The 15,207-nt window shown below is 47.1% G+C and overlaps 1 protein-coding gene across 10 annotated transcripts in view; it reads left to right on the top strand.

The window, feature by feature from the left end:
- Window positions 1–15,207, top strand: part of COL6A3 (collagen type VI alpha 3 chain) — a 77,082-nt gene that overhangs the window by 27,173 nt on the left and 34,702 nt on the right. For 4 of the 10 annotated variants that reach the window (XM_032857567.1, XM_032857570.1, XM_032857573.1 and 1 more), the window contains 10 exons: window positions 4–603; window positions 2,135–2,707; window positions 4,275–4,883; window positions 6,543–7,148; window positions 8,722–9,336; window positions 10,228–10,827; window positions 11,472–11,809; window positions 12,967–13,045; window positions 13,452–13,597; window positions 15,013–15,105. In XM_032857567.1, the coding sequence (XP_032713458.1) occupies window positions 4–603; window positions 2,135–2,707; window positions 4,275–4,883; window positions 6,543–7,148; window positions 8,722–9,336; window positions 10,228–10,827; window positions 11,472–11,809; window positions 12,967–13,045; window positions 13,452–13,597; window positions 15,013–15,105 (4,259 nt within the window). Of the gene's footprint in view, window positions 604–2,134; window positions 2,708–4,274; window positions 4,884–6,542; window positions 7,149–8,721; window positions 9,337–10,227; window positions 10,828–11,471; window positions 11,810–12,966; window positions 13,046–13,451; window positions 13,598–15,012; window positions 15,106–15,207 lie in introns of all 10 variants that reach the window. The other 6 variants (XM_032857566.1, XM_032857569.1, XM_032857572.1 and 3 more) reach the window with 2 other exon arrangements.

Here is a 15,207-nt window from a genome sequence, read left to right as displayed (position 1 = left end):
CAGTTCACGTAAACAAAAGGGATATCATCTTTCTTTTGGATGGATCGCTCAACGTCGGAAAGGCCAATTTCCCTTATGTGCGGGACTTTGTCATGAACGTAGTTAACAGCCTTGATGTCGGAGGCGACAATATTCGTGTCGGTTTAGTGCAATTTAGTGACACTCCAGTAACGGAGTTCTCCCTAAACACATACCAGGCCAAGTCAGATTTGCTGGCCCATGTGAGGCAGCTGCAGCTCAAGGGGGGGTCGGGCCTGAACACGGGCTCGGCCCTGAGCTACGTGCATGCGCACCATTTCACCGAAGCTGGCGGCAGCAGGATCCGTGAACACGTGCCGCAGCTCTTGCTCCTGCTTACGGCCGGGCAGTCCGAGGACACCTACTTGCCCGCTGCCAATGCTTTAGCGCGTGCAGGGGTCCTCACCTTCTGTGTGGGGGCTGGCCGGGCGAATAAGGCAGAACTTGAGCAGATGGCTTTTAACCCGAGCCTGGTGTATCTCATGGATGATTTCAGCTCCCTGCCGGCTTTGCCTCAGCAGCTGATTCAGCCCCTGACCACTTATGTTAGTGGAGGGGTGGAGGAGGTGCCGCTCGCCCAGCCAGGTAAAGCTCCCCCACTGCGCGGGGCTCCCTTCCCTCAACACCTCCCCCCAGGGGAGGACAGGTGGCCCAGCCTGAGCTCGAGAGCCTGCGCAGCTATAGAAGGAAGACTGGGCATCTGTGGTCCAAGTGTTTTGGATGGGGGCTTGAGATACCGTGCCAGCAAGTGTAGATCCTCTGTCTAAAGGGTGTTTGTTCACAAAAGAAAGTCTAGGACATCCATCTGCCATTCCTCCTGTCTTACCACCACCCCCCTTTTTTTGTCCCAGTGCCTGAGAATTTTCTGGAGCACAGATCCAGATAGAAGTGAGAGGGAGAGGGATGGCATCCCTTTCATATGGGAGAATGCATCAGGGTCATTTAAAAATGGCAATTGTTTTATTTATATGATTTTTAAAAAATATTCAAAATATGCCAAAGGTAGAAAATTACTTACTTTTTTTGAGAAGCCCAACAAGGGCCACATCTTGATGTGATGACAGAATGATTTCCAAAGGAAGTCTGGACTATTGCTGTCACTGCAAATTAGTACTGGGGTGAGATTCCAACACATTGGCTCTACCAGCTTGCTGAGATCACACAGATGGGAAGCAAGACTGAGACAACTGAAACCTAATAAAAATACCTCTGAGAATTCTTTGAGCTGAAAATAATGTTCACGTGACATGTTGTAGACCCCTATGGGTTGTCCTCCCTCTTTTCTGTTGGCTAAGTAGCACAGATTGGGATGCACTGATGGACAGGGTGACCCAGAGTAATGATGGGCACTCTTTGGGGTCCTAGTCCATAACCTCAAATTTAGGAAAAGATAATCCAGTTAGAGCAGATAGGTGTCAACTCAGTTCTCCTTGGGTGGCTAACCCATGTCAGCCTTTGTTGCTAGAGATGGGTCAATTTTTAAGCAAAAGGATGACCAGGACCACATTTTAAGTAGTTTAATTTATAACAGTTGGAAAACACTCTTCTGCTAGAGTGATGACCTCCTGATGCAAGAATAGGACCCTCTGGGGCTCCCGTTGTCTTGCTTTGTTGAAGAAGCATGATACTGGATTGAGTAGAACCATCAAGTTCAAGTCCTTTGCAAACAGGCACTGCTTTGAAATGGGACATTTTAACTACAGCTGTGCTTCAGGTTTTTTTTTTTTTAAGATTTTTAATTATTTATTTATTTGACAGAGATAGATATATATATATATAGAGAGAGATCACAAGTAGGCATAGCAGAAGGTAGCAGAAGGCAGAGAGAGAGAGAGGGAAGCAGGCTCCCTGCTGAGCTGAGATCCCAATGTGGGGCTCCATCCCAGGACTCCGAGATCATGACCTGAACCAAAGGCAGAGGCTTAACCTACTGAGCCACCCAGGCATCCCATGCTTCAGGTTTTGACAGTGGGTTTTCTCCTTCCTTGCTGGTATAGTGATCATCAGACGATTGTGTGACCTCCCATGACCAAATGCTAGTGGTGCTGGGCTGAAGTCATGTCGGTGCTGGTTATGTTCTCCTCCCTCACTGTGTCCCAACCTACTTCTGTTGTAGAAAGCAAGCGAGACATTCTATTCCTCTTCGATGGCTCAGCCAATCTCTCGGGCCAGTTCCCTGCCGTCCGCGACTTTCTCTACAAGGTTATTGATGAGCTTGATGTGAAACCGGAGGGGACCCGGATTGCAGTGGCTCAGTACAGTGATGACGTCAGGGTGGAGTCCCGTTTTGATGAGCACCAGAATAAACCTGAAATCCTGAGTCTTGTCAAGAGAATGAAGATCAAGACCGGCAAAGCCCTCAATCTGGGCTACGCACTGGACTACGCACAGAGGTACATTTTTGTGAAGTCTACGGGAAGCCGGATCGAGGACGGAGTGCTTCAGTTCCTGGTGCTGCTGGTTGCAGGAAGGTCATCGGATCGTCTGGACACTCCTGCACTCAACCTGAAGCAGAGTGGGGTGGTGACTTTCGTACTGCAGGCCAAGAACGCAGATCCTGCTGAGCTGGAGCTGATAGTGCCTTCCCCCGTCTTCATTCTGGCCGCCGAGTCACTTCCCAAGATCGGAGAGCTTCAACCTCAGATCGTCAACCTCCTAAAATCGGTGCATAATGGGGCACCGGCACCAGGTATGTCACAGACATTCCACTTGCTTCCACAACCCAGTTCTGCAATGCATGAGGACAGTAGGCTGCTGGCTCTTTCTTCTCCCACTTTATTGTCTAACTGCTCTCAGGGCAAATCAGGAGAATCAGGGTGACATTAGATAGATATTTCATAATTAGATGATAAAGATTTAGACATATTAAGAGTTAAGAATCCTTTTACAAACACTGTTTTTACACTATGCCTAATAGAAGCCACATACCATGGATGAGTTATAGCTAAAACAGTCTACAGCTTCGTAGTCCTCCAATGTCTTACTTTAAGTGGGTCTCACTGTGCTGTAATTCATCCACAACTCATTAATCAAGAATATAAGACATGACGAGCGGTGGGTAAATTTCCACTGTAAACGCAGCACTGGAATTTCCAACTGCTGATCCGTGTTACCATGACTTTGTGTTTAACTGCTTTCCATTTGTTGATAAAACTGCAGTGAAAAGAGTAGGGGCGCCTGGGTGGCTCAGTGGGTCAAGCCTCTGCTTTCGGCTCAGGTCATGATCTCAGGGTCCTGGGATCGAGCCCCGCATCAGGCTCTCTGCTCAGCAGGGAACCTGCTTCCCCCTCTCTCTCTGCCTGCTTCTCTGCCTACTTGTGATATCTCTCTGTCAAATAAATGAATAAAATCTTTAAGGAAAAAAAATGCAGTGAAAAGAGTAATTAATTTCAAGTATAAATCTTTTTATTGAAAGCTGATAATTTAGTACTTTTGCATTGACTCTTCAGACATACACTGCTGGTTTTGAACTATAAGCCTGACATCTGGTCTCCATTTCTCCCCATTGATCCACTGTGACTTGCAGCAAATCATTCGAGAGCTCCCATCTATGTAATGTGCTTATGGTTACATGGGTTCTGCCATCCTGTCTCTCCACCAGCACTGTTTCCTGGGTATACTTTTGAAAATTGACAATGCTGCTCAAGCATCAGGAAGTTCTAAAATAAAGGGCTATCAGCTACCTACCTACCTATCTATCATCTCTCTATATTGCTGTACTCATTTTTTATTTCTGCAGTAACAAATTACCATAAACTTAGTGGCTTAAAATAAAATGGATTCATTGTCTTCCAGTTTTAGAGGTGAGCAATCCAAAATCAGTTTCACTGGGCTAAAAGCAAGGTGTCAACCAGATTGCATTCCTTGTGGAGGTTCTCGTGGCTTGTTCATTCCCTGGCCTTGTGCGACCCACACTCCTTGGCTTGGGGCCCCTACCTGCATCTGCAAAGCAGAAGCAGAGCCTCTTCTCTCTTCTCTGGCTTCTGCTTCCTCCCCTAGAGCTTCTCCTTAAACGCTCATCACCTTATCTCCCTCTTAGAAGGACACATGATTGATTATACTGAGTCTACTTGGATAATCCAGGATAATTTCCTCATCCCTAAACACTTCATGTAATCCTACCTGCAAAGCCCTCTCCATAAGGTCTGAGGATTCTGAATTGGATAGCTGTGTGGGGCCATTATTCAACCCAATCATGACCCATAGCAGACGGTCCCTTTTGGTCCCTTGTGTCATTGAGGCTGTCTCCCTCCCAGTTTCAGGTGAAAAAGATGTGGTATTTCTGATTGATGGCTCTGAGGGCGTCAGGAGCGGCTTCCCTCTGTTGAAAGAATTTGTCCAGAGAGTGGTGGAGAGCCTGGACGTGGGCCCAGACCGGGTTCGTGTGGCTGTGGTGCAGTACAGTGACCGGACCAGACCCGAGTTCTACCTAAATTCCTACATGGATCAGCAGAGTGTGGTCAGCGCCGTACGCAGGCTGAACCTACTGGGAGGGCCGACCCCCAACACTGGGGCTGCCCTGGACTTCGTCCTGAGGAATATCCTGATTAGCTCAGCCGGAAGCAGGATAGCAGAAGGTGTCCCCCAGCTCCTGATTGTCCTCACGGCAGACAGGTCTGGGGATGACGTGAGGGGTCCCTCGGTCGTCCTGAAGAGGGGAGGGGCAGTGCCCATTGGCATCGGCATCGGGAATGCTGACATCACCGAGATGCAGACCATCTCCTTCATCCCCGACTTTGCCGTGGCCATTCCTACCTTCCGGCAGCTGGGGACCATCCAGCCCGTGATCTCCGAGAGAGTCATCCAGCTCAACCGGGAAGAACTAAGGAGGTTGCAGCCAGTTCTGCTCCCCCCAACGAGCCCGGGTAAGGAGGGCATTCCTAGGGTCATTATTCCTAGGAACCGCTGGGGCTACTTGTTTGGACTATGGACTTTGAAGTGTCCTCTGTTGTTTTTTTTCTGCCATATTGGGTGAAAACTGGCTTTTCATGAAGAAATAGGGGCCATATGCCTTTGCTCTCAGTGGCTAGAAGTGAGAGGGGGGTTGGGGACCTGCTACAATTCATGTTTTGGGTCAAATTAAAGTTTCGAAGAGTGCTGACCCCTAAGTCTATGTAGAGGCTTCTGCATAATATCGGGAGGGATGGGGCCATCTCATTGATGACACCAGCTCAATATCAGTTCTGAGCTGTCCCTGGCAGCCTTCTGTGATCAGGGAGGGGACATGACCACAGGGTCCCTCAAGCTGGGGCACAGTCTCTGAAATATTGGTATTTCCAGAACCGAAGTGTGATGACTGTTCTTAAATGTGGCTGGTGTTGAGAAGTAAATGTCTTAATTGGCAGGAGTGCACCTTGCTCTTATAGCTGCAGTCCTTTCTATTTCATCTTTCCTATTCTGCTTTTGTAGGCCTGGTTATAATAAGCTAGAAATCGGTGTGAGCCTGGCCACTGAGAATGAAGAGGGCTGAGATATATTTCCCCTCACAGTCCCCACCAAGGACCTGCCTGCACTGGGCACTTGGTAGAGAGGGTCTCAGTACTGAGGAGGCAGAAGTGACTTACCTTCTACAGAGTGCCCTCTGAGGGGGCGGGGGAAGGAAGGGCAGAGGGGAACAAAAGGAAGGGAAAAGTAGAAGCAAGGGAGACAACAGTCAGATGCTGGATATGGTGCCCTTTGGGTGAATGAAGGAGGTGAGGACAACCGACATGGTGCAGTTGAGAAGGGCTTTTCTTTGCTGGTGTCCGGAACAGAGTACCGTATGCCTCACAGGCTTCTGTGGAATGTTCTAAAGGGTTTGTGGTGAAATAAATCTGGGAGACAGTTGATGTGTATTTCATTTCTCCAATTCAGTAAGAGAACCACATTTCCAAAATGTATGTGACTGCAGGGTCCTTCTAATATGGTGCACTCTGGGTACCAGGGTTCTCAAGAATGCACTTTGGAAATCTTGTCATAGTGTACATGTGACTTCTTTACTTTAAATACGAGCATATATTTCTACAGCATATTTGCTCTCCCACTCTTCAAAATGACTATTTTCTACCTTTGCCTTCTTCCTATCCTCCTCCTCCTACACTTTTCCTCTTTTCAGCACTGCTGTCTATATCTCAGCCCCACCTGTTCCCAGGTGAGCTGACTCTGCCTCCTGGGCATCGCCCCTCTCATCTACTCAAGGGCACCATCCACCATTCTCTCTCCTGCCTCATTGCTTCTCCAGTAAGGATGGGAAGGACGATTCCCTTCTGGATAAAAACACTTCACTTTTTCTTCTTTCTTAAAGACTGTCTCTTGATGCCTGCTTCCCCCCTCCAGCAGTGCCTCAATCTCCTTTTTAAAAGAGTTATCTAAATCTTTACAAATCCCCTCTGAACTCACCCTGATCTGTATTTTAACCAGAATAGTCAGCATGAAGATACCTTGCCTGTTGGGTGGTGATTCCATGACAAACCGGGAGGTGTTTCATTAACACTAAGAATTTGGCGCCTGCAAAGGTGAGGCCCCTGATAACATGTGATTCGCAGGTGTTGGAAGCAAGAAGGATGTGGTCTTTCTCATTGATGGGTCCCAAAGTGCTGGTCCTGAATTTCAGTATATCCGCACCCTCATTGAGAGGCTGGTCGACTACCTGGACGTGGGCTTTGACACGACTCGGGTGGCAGTCATCCAGTTCAGCGACGACCCCAGGGTGGAATTCCTGCTGAACGCCCATTCCAGTAAGGATGAAGTACAGACTGCAGTGAGGCGGCTGAGGCCCAAAGGTGGGAGGCAAATCAACATTGGGAGTGCCCTGGAGTACGTGTCAAGGAATATCTTTAAGAGGCCCCTGGGAAGCCGGATTGAAGAGGGTGTCCCTCAGTTCCTGGTCCTCATTTCATCTGGGAAATCTGATGACGAGGTAGATGATTCTGCAGCCGAGCTCAAGCAGTCTGGTGTGGCACCATTTACTGTCGCAAGGAATGCAGACCAGGAAGAGTTGGTGAAGATCTCCCTGAACCCTGAATACGTGTTCTCAGTGAGCACATTCCGGGAACTGCCCAGCCTAGAGCAGAAACTGCTGACCCCCATCACAACCCTAACTTCAGAACAGATACAGAGGTTCCTGGCCAGCACTCGCTATCATTCTCCAGGTAAGATGGGCTATGTATTGTTGTTCTCTGAGTATTTTTTTTTTTTGATATAAAAATATAACAAGTTCAGAGGTCCATGGAACTCATGATGAGTTAAAATAAAATAAAGGGACACCTGACATTGAACTAGTTACATCTATTGCTTGTTGAAAGGAGGGAAGATGCACATGGTGGGGAACCACGAAAAATCTCAGTAAGAGGGCATTAGAATGGACTTAGGATAGGATTTGAGTTCATGGTAGGCAGCTCTGTGGAAGGCTGAAGGAAATGGCAATTTGGCCTGGATCAGCTATTGTCAAGCAGTGAAAGTAATTCTGTGATTAGGTATCTTTCTACATCCTATGGCTAAAGCTGTAATTGGTAAAGAAGCAGCAGTCATTCCTATTAGCCAGGATGGCAGGTGTTTGGTTATTTTTGTCTTCTTTTTGTCACTGTGTATGTATGTATGATTCTGGTGTTGATGTCCTGTGAAATCTTTTGTATTCTACAGGAGAATCCAAGGCCTGGATGTATGTACTGGTCCAGCTTTTCTCTTTCTTAATATGAATGGCTCAATTCCATGACTTGCTCAGCTTTTGCTGTGCTGTGTTTCCATTATAAGTAGCCGAGGGATTTATGAGGCAAAGAGGCTGAATTTGTTGAGTGGCAATGTATGAGCAGCTCAATAAAATGACAACCAAGAAGGACCTAGAATTCTAACTAAGAGGAAAACATGGTTCATTTTTTCCCAGGACTTGTTGATTAGTTTTGTAGTTAAAAATGGATTGATTCAGGGGCGCCTGGGTGGCTCAGTGGTTAAAGCCTCTGCCTTCGGCTTAGGTCATGATTTCAGGGTCCTGGGATCGAGTCCCGCATCGGGCTCTCTGCTCAGCAGGGAGCCTGCTTCCTCCTCCTGTCTCTCTCTGCCTGCCTCTCTGCCTACTTGTGATCTGTCTGTCAAATAAATAAAAAAAAATCTTAAAAAAATGGATTGATTCATATAAAGAAAATAGGGACAATAACAACGAAGACAAAAAAATTGTGTAAATGCTAGGCAGGAGGAAATCCCATGAGTCAATCACATGGGGAGCTCTTGTGGCACACTGGGAGAGAGTTGGCATTCTCCAGGTGTCCCTATGTGAGTGGTGGCCTTGGACAGACAGGCCCTTTGATCTCAGTTGTCTCTCTCTCCTGTACACCAAAGATGTTGCTCTGGGTGATCTTGATCCCTTCTATAGTAAAAGCTCATAATTCTGTAGAATCTGATAATCCTGTTTCTAAATGCTGTTTACACTTTTTAAAAACGAGTTGTAACCCAGACTGCAAAGCCAAAATCAAAATAAAGTAAATGTAGAAAGTTTTGGAGAACCTTGAATAATTCAAAAACCAGAAACTGTTTTGGTGGAAAAGGCCCAAATTTTAGTGATTAATTTTAAAAAGCTCAAGAGATAAGCACATGTACCTCAGTTTATAATTATAAAGTTAATTAATAATGTACAATGGAAGGCAAAGTTCAGAAACGCAAGCGGAAACAAAACCAGAGAAACAACCAGTCGTGTACTGAGTTTTCCTCTTCTTTTCTGTCTGCCCACAGCTACGGAGAGTGATGCCGCGGACATTGTCTTCCTAATCGATAGTTCTGACAGTATCAAGCCTGATGACGTTGCACATATTCGGGACTTTGTTATCAAGATTGTTCGCAGACTCAACATTGGCCCGAATAAAGTGAGGATTGGGGTTGTACAATTCAGCAATGAAGTCTTCCCAGAATTCTTCCTGAAGACCCATAAATCCCAGGCCGCTGTGCTCGATGCCATACGTCGCCTGAGGTTCAAAGGGGGTTCCCCACTGAACACTGGCAAAGCTCTGGAATTTGTGGCAAGAAACCTCTTTGTTAAGTCTGCTGGGAGCCGGATAGAAGACGGGGTGCCCCAACACCTGGTTCTCTTTTTGGGTGGAAAATCCCAGGATGATATTTCCAGATTTTCACAGGTGATTAGCTCCTCAGGGATTGTGAGTTTAGGAGTAGGAGACCGAAATATCGACAGAACAGAGCTACAGACCATCACCAACGACCCTAGGCTGATCTTCACGGTGCGAGAGTTCAAAGAGCTCCCCAGCATAGAAGACAGGGTCATGCACGCCTTTGGACCCTCTGGGGTCACGCCTGCCCCTCCAGGAGTGGATGTACCTTCTCCCTCACGGCCAGGTATGACCTGTGGGACCTGTAACTACAGAGCACGTCATCAGTTATCTTTTAATTGAAAAATATCATCAGCATTTATTTTAATAATTTCCATGTGTTAGGGTTGTTGCACATAAAATTAGAAACTAAATACTGGACAAATGATTCAGTTGAAACTGTAGAAGGAAAGATAGCCTAAGAAACATGGTTAAGGATTCTCCGTGAGGCTTCTCTGAGGTTACTCCCAGTGCCATGGAAAGGTTCTGCGAAGGAGCATTGAGGATTAGCCATAGATTCATTGGCTCTCAGAATAGGATGAAACCTTGGAGGTTAGCTAATCCATGCCCCTCTTTTACTCCAGTCTTGATAGCTTGATTGTAATTAGGATATTACCCCCAGATGCCATTGAACTTTGGCAGGTTTCCATGAAGCTCTTAGCAGGTGGGTAAGCAATTCTCCAAAGGTGAATGGGGTCTGCTTCCCATTTTCCAACCTGCTTCTCCCAGCCCTTTTATGGATCTGCCTCTAGCTCATCTCCCTCGACTCCTGTCAGACATCATTGTTTATTTTTGGCCAGAAGGAAAGGGGTTAGTGGCATTTACTAAAACATCTGAGTTTATGGACCACTGAATCTGTGACGTGATACCATTTTGCATGGGATAATCAGGATCAGTTCTCAGTTTCCCGGAGTCCTTCTGTCTCCTCTCTTTTCGTTCAGATGATTTATCATTTGTCTTCTTGTTTTTAGCATCATGGTGGGTGTGAATTTAGGAACTATAGAGTCAAGGAATAAAGCAAAGGTGTTCACTGTGAATATGTTACGGGAATGTCTTATTCCAATTACTTTACACATTGTGTATTTGGTGTGGATATGGAAACTGGATTTCTCCTCATTTCCGTTTTAATCATTTTTAGAGAAAAAGAAAGCAGACATTGTGTTCCTGTTGGATGGCTCCATCAATTTCAGGAGGGACAGTTTCCAGGAAGTGCTCCGTTTTGTGTCTGAAATTGTGGACACTTTGTATGAGGGGGGTGACTCCATTCAAGTTGGGCTGGTCCAGTACAACTCTGACCCCACTGATGAGTTCTTCCTGAAGGACTTTTCCACCAAGGAGCAGATTATTGATGCCATCAACAAAGTGGTCTACAAAGGGGGGAGACACGCAAACACCAAGGTGGGCATCGAGCACCTGCGGGTGAATCACTTCGTGCCGGAGGCGGGCAGCCGCCTGGATCAGAGGGTCCCTCAGATCGCCTTTGTGATCACGGGTGGAAAGTCGGTGGAGGATGCCCAGGAGGCCAGCCTGGCACTCACCCAGAAAGGTGTCAAAGTTTTTGCCGTGGGGGTGAAGAACATCGACTCAGAGGAGATTGGGAAAATAGCGTCAAACAGTGCCACCGGGTTCCGAGTGGGGAACGTCCAGGAGCTGTCTGAATTGAGTGAGCAGGTTCTGGAAACTCTGCATGACGCAATGCACGAAACCTTATGTCCGGGTGTGACTGATATTTCCAAAGGTAACGATCTGCTTTATGTGCACATTTTTGTCCTGTTGTGCGGATGTTTAGGACTTGTTATTTAGGTGCTAACCCATGGCTTCCTTGAGCCTTTGGCTGCTTCAGGCATTTTTCCTATATCTGGGTGGGTTGGGTCCTGGCAACCACCTGTCCTTGTTATTGAGAAGGATATGTTACTTTTCAGGTAAGGGTGGAAGTCTGTATTTTGTTGTTCCTCCAAGATTTACTTTTCCCTCTGTTCCTGGATCCCCCAAATAATTCAGACTGATTGATCCTTGTTTCTGTTTATAGGTTTTATTAGATCAGCGATTTGAGATCAGAGTATTTGAGTTCTCAAGTGCATTTAACTTAAAGCACAAATTGGGGATGCATGTAAAATAAACACTGACTAGAGAGCAGGCCAAAATGGATTAACTTCCCAGAAAAGCAAACCCATTAAAATGGCCTACACTCTCAGTTCCCAAGAGTCAGCACCAGTGTTCCCCAAGAGAGAGGCAGACTGGATGGCTTCTCCAAGCTCATACGTAGAGGATCTGGTTTTGCCCTTGAGCGTGACGCCTGGTGCTGATCCTGGAGCTGTACCTGTATGTCCGACTCATCTCGGCCACCTGACTTAGATCTCCTTGCGTATTTCCCTTTTGCAGCCTGTAACCTGGATGTGATTCTGGGGTTTGACGGATCAAGGGATCAGAATGTATTTGTGACCCAGAAGGGCCTTGAGTCCAAGGTGGATGCCATCTTGAATAGAATCAGCCAGATGCAAAGAATCAGCTGCAGCGGCGGCCAGATGCCCAATGTGCGCGTGTCAGTGGTGGCCAACACGCCCTCAGGTCCCGTGGAGGCCTTTGACTTCGCCGAGTACCAGCCGGAGCTGTTTGAGAAGTTCCGGAACATGCGTGGGCAGCACCCCTATGTCCTCACTGCGGACACGTTGAAGGTCTATCAGAACAAGTTCAGACAGTCCTCACCAGACAATGTAAAGGTGAGCACGGGCTCCCCTTCTTTCAGCTTCCTGCGCAGTTTCTGGACTTCCAGTGGTCAGGAGGAGCACCTCAATGTCCAGATGCCCCTTTCCCCAAAGTGTTCTTCATCTATAAACATTCTTCATGTTTGATGTGGTTGACAGCACTGAACATAAACACGTTTTATCGCCAACTGATCATAAAAGTCTGAAATGTTGTATCTTCCTCATTTCAGTAGTTTTACTTGTGCTCTAAAAAATAATTCCTGGAAACCAGTAACTAAGTTGGACTGAGTTGAAGTTATGAATAATTCATGTTTAATTGTAGTCCTACCCATCAAGGACATCATGCTCTGTTTCTCTCTCTTTCTCTCCATGGGATGTGTAGATACATGCATATATATACCTATACAGATATAGTGTGAAACACACATGCACACACACACACACACACACACACACACTCTACTAGTCTGCTCAGATGCCATAGCAGATTACCACAAACTGGATTGCTGAAACAACAGAAATTTATTCTCACAGTCCCAGAGATGCTGCAAGTCTGAGATCAGAGTGTCTGCTGGTTTGGTCCTCAGAGGCTTCTGTCCTTGGTCTCCAGAAAGCCACCTTCTCCTTCTGTCTCCATATGGTCTTCCCTCTGTGTGTCTGTGTCCCAGTCTCCTCTTCTTAGAAGGAGACAAGCCCATGGATGAAAGCCTACCCCAATGACCTCACTGAATTTAATGACTCTTTAACAGCCTAATCACCAAATACAGTCATATTCTGGAGTACCGAAGGTTAAGTCTTCAACATATGATATTTGGAGGGGCCTAGATCAACCCATAACAAACATAAATACACACACACACACACACACACACACACACACAATTTCTAGAAACTATATCACATAAATAGGAAAATGAGATAAACTCTTTACTTTTATTGTATAGTTTTTTTTTTTTTTAGTTAATCAAACACCACAATCGCCTTATTTATTTTATCCCTCATTTAGTGCAGAGTATTAAAGAGCTATGCACGGGAGATGATGGCTTCTAAACGTTGGCCCCAGTGTCCTCAACTGTAAGGTGGAGGCTTTGAACGGTCCAATTCTCCCCTCTGAGAGTCTGTACTCTTTCCTTCTAATTGTGGCTGGGGTTTGACCTGTTCTTTATTTGTAGGTGGTCATTCATTTTACGGATGGAGTGGACGGAAGTCTGGCTGATTTACAAAAGGCATCTGAGGAACTCCGACAAGAAGGTGGGTTGTGAGCTTTCTAACCATGAGAAGTTGGCCAGGGTGAGAGGCAGGAGTCCTCTGCGGCACCCCTGGGGCTCCTCCCCACAGCCTGAACCTCTGTCAGCTGCCTGGGGCTGTCAGAGATCCCCCCCATAGCACAGAAGGCTAGAATGTATGAACATGTTCTGTGACGTCACCTCTGGCATTTCTCCTGATCAGCTTAGTTATAGAGCTGAAACAATTGCCTGAGAGGTGTCCCAAGTTCCCGGATGTGAATTCTTCAGAGTAGCTAACTAGTTTGATGCCATACAGTTCAGGTAAAGGCCACATTTTACACTGAATTTTCTTTAAACATAGAAAGTCAGGAGGGCGGAGAGATTGTGGCTCGGAATGCTGGCTGAGCTGCCCTGAATGTCTCTCCTTGCAGGGGTCCACGCTCTGATCCTGGTGGGCCTTGAACGTGTAGCCAACTTGGAGCAGCTGATGCAGCTGGAGTTCGGGCGAGGCTTTCTGTACAGCCGGCCACTGAGGCTCAACTTGCTGGACCTTGATTATGAGCTGGCAGAGCAGCTTGTGAGTTTCTATGCCTCTCCGCACAAACCGGTCTAGATACCAAATTCTTTGTCATCTTCAGAAAACGAAGGTATTTTTTTTTTCTTTTGCCCAATGAATGGCAGAGGGGCCCTTTGGGTAGGTAATTCAATAATTCAATTCACTTAATTCATTTGGGAGGGACTTGCCTTGTTGCCACCTCCAGCGCAAGTCCTGAAACTGAGGTATCCAAGAGCTGGGAGAACAGCCCATGGGATGGTGGGTCTCTAGGCATGCTGCTGCTGGTGTCACCTGGCCATTTCCTCTGCTCCCCCTCATGAGCGTCTTGCTCTTCATAAGCTTGCCATGAAGGTGAAACATCAGAGTGACTGTCCCCAAATAAGGAAGAGTGTCATTGGCATCAGAAAGCTTGCACGTGAAAACAAGGCTATGCAGGAAAAGAAAGACCATTTCTGGGCAGAGATGCCTCTCCGTTGCTTTCTCTCCTAGTTTCTTCTGGAGGAGATGAAGGTGCCCCCCTGAGGCTTCCCAGTGCGCGGGTTCAGCCTCTCTCAGCTGGAAGTGCCAGCTCCCGGGTTGGGAGTGGGGCAGACCTTTGGGAGATGTGGGGCTGAGTGGTTAATTTAGGGATTGTTTGCTGCTGGAAAGAGTGGGTCGTGGGACAAACTGACTGTCCCTTCTTCCCAGAGCTGGCTTTAGGATTTTATTTTGTTATTGGGTGGAAGGAGTTGTGTTAGCTGGTGTATTTGGGACATGGAAGAACATGAAATCTCTAAGAAGCCCAGGGCAAGAAAAGCATTTGACCACCATGAGTTGAAAAGTCGGAAATGTTTCTTGGGCCTGTGCTTTCCCGCAAGGTCAGGGGCTAGGATAGGAAGGGAACGTCGAGGGTGTCTGCTGAGGGTGGCCCCACTGGTGACCCAGAGTGGTGGTCCTGGTGGTTAAGAGGCAGATCACTGGGGTCTGCCCCCACATGGGGGCTGTTTCCAAGGCTTCCTCTGGGTGGACAGCATTATCTGTGCTCTAACCATGGTTGTGAGGAAGCGTGTATGGATCTCTATCCTGGAGATCCTTCTGTCTGTGCCATATGCAATTTGTGTCTTACGTCTTGCTCTTTGCATTTGAGAATACGTGAGTTATGTTTAACGTTTGAAATTGGAAGCTGCATATTGGAAACTTCTAGAAATAAGGCCCAGCCTGAGGTGACACCGTGAATAAGATCTCTTTGACCTTGGTTGCTCTTCATGCTCCCATTTGTGACTTCCCACTGCCCTCCTGATGCTAAGCCAGTCTCAGAGGGAACGCCACACGGGCAGAACTTCATCTCTCACTGAGAAAGCCACGCACGGAGATTTTGACCTTCACAGCATATTTATGCTCTTTGTTTTTTTTTCCTAGGCTTTGTTGAGACTTGAACTTTCTTTTCCTTTTGGTAGGACAACATTGCTGAGAAAGCTTGCTGCGGAGTTCCCTGCAAATGCTCCGGACAAAGGGGAGACCGTGGGCCCATTGGCAGCATCGGGCCAAAGGTAAGGCAACTTTGCCCTCCCGTACACCTGGGGCTAGATCTCAGCGGAGTCCCAAGGGTGCAGCAGGAGGGCCGAGGGGCACTGGATGCCCACAGCCTTCTC

The sequence above is a fragment of the Lontra canadensis genome, unplaced genomic scaffold (genome assembly GCF_010015895.1).
Source record: "Lontra canadensis isolate GAN:19392208 unplaced genomic scaffold, GSC_riverotter_1.0 scaffold13, whole genome shotgun sequence".
Taxonomy (NCBI): Eukaryota; Metazoa; Chordata; class Mammalia; order Carnivora; family Mustelidae; genus Lontra; species Lontra canadensis.
Note: the sequence above shows the minus strand (reverse complement) of the source record. Positions and strands in the feature narration are given on the sequence as shown.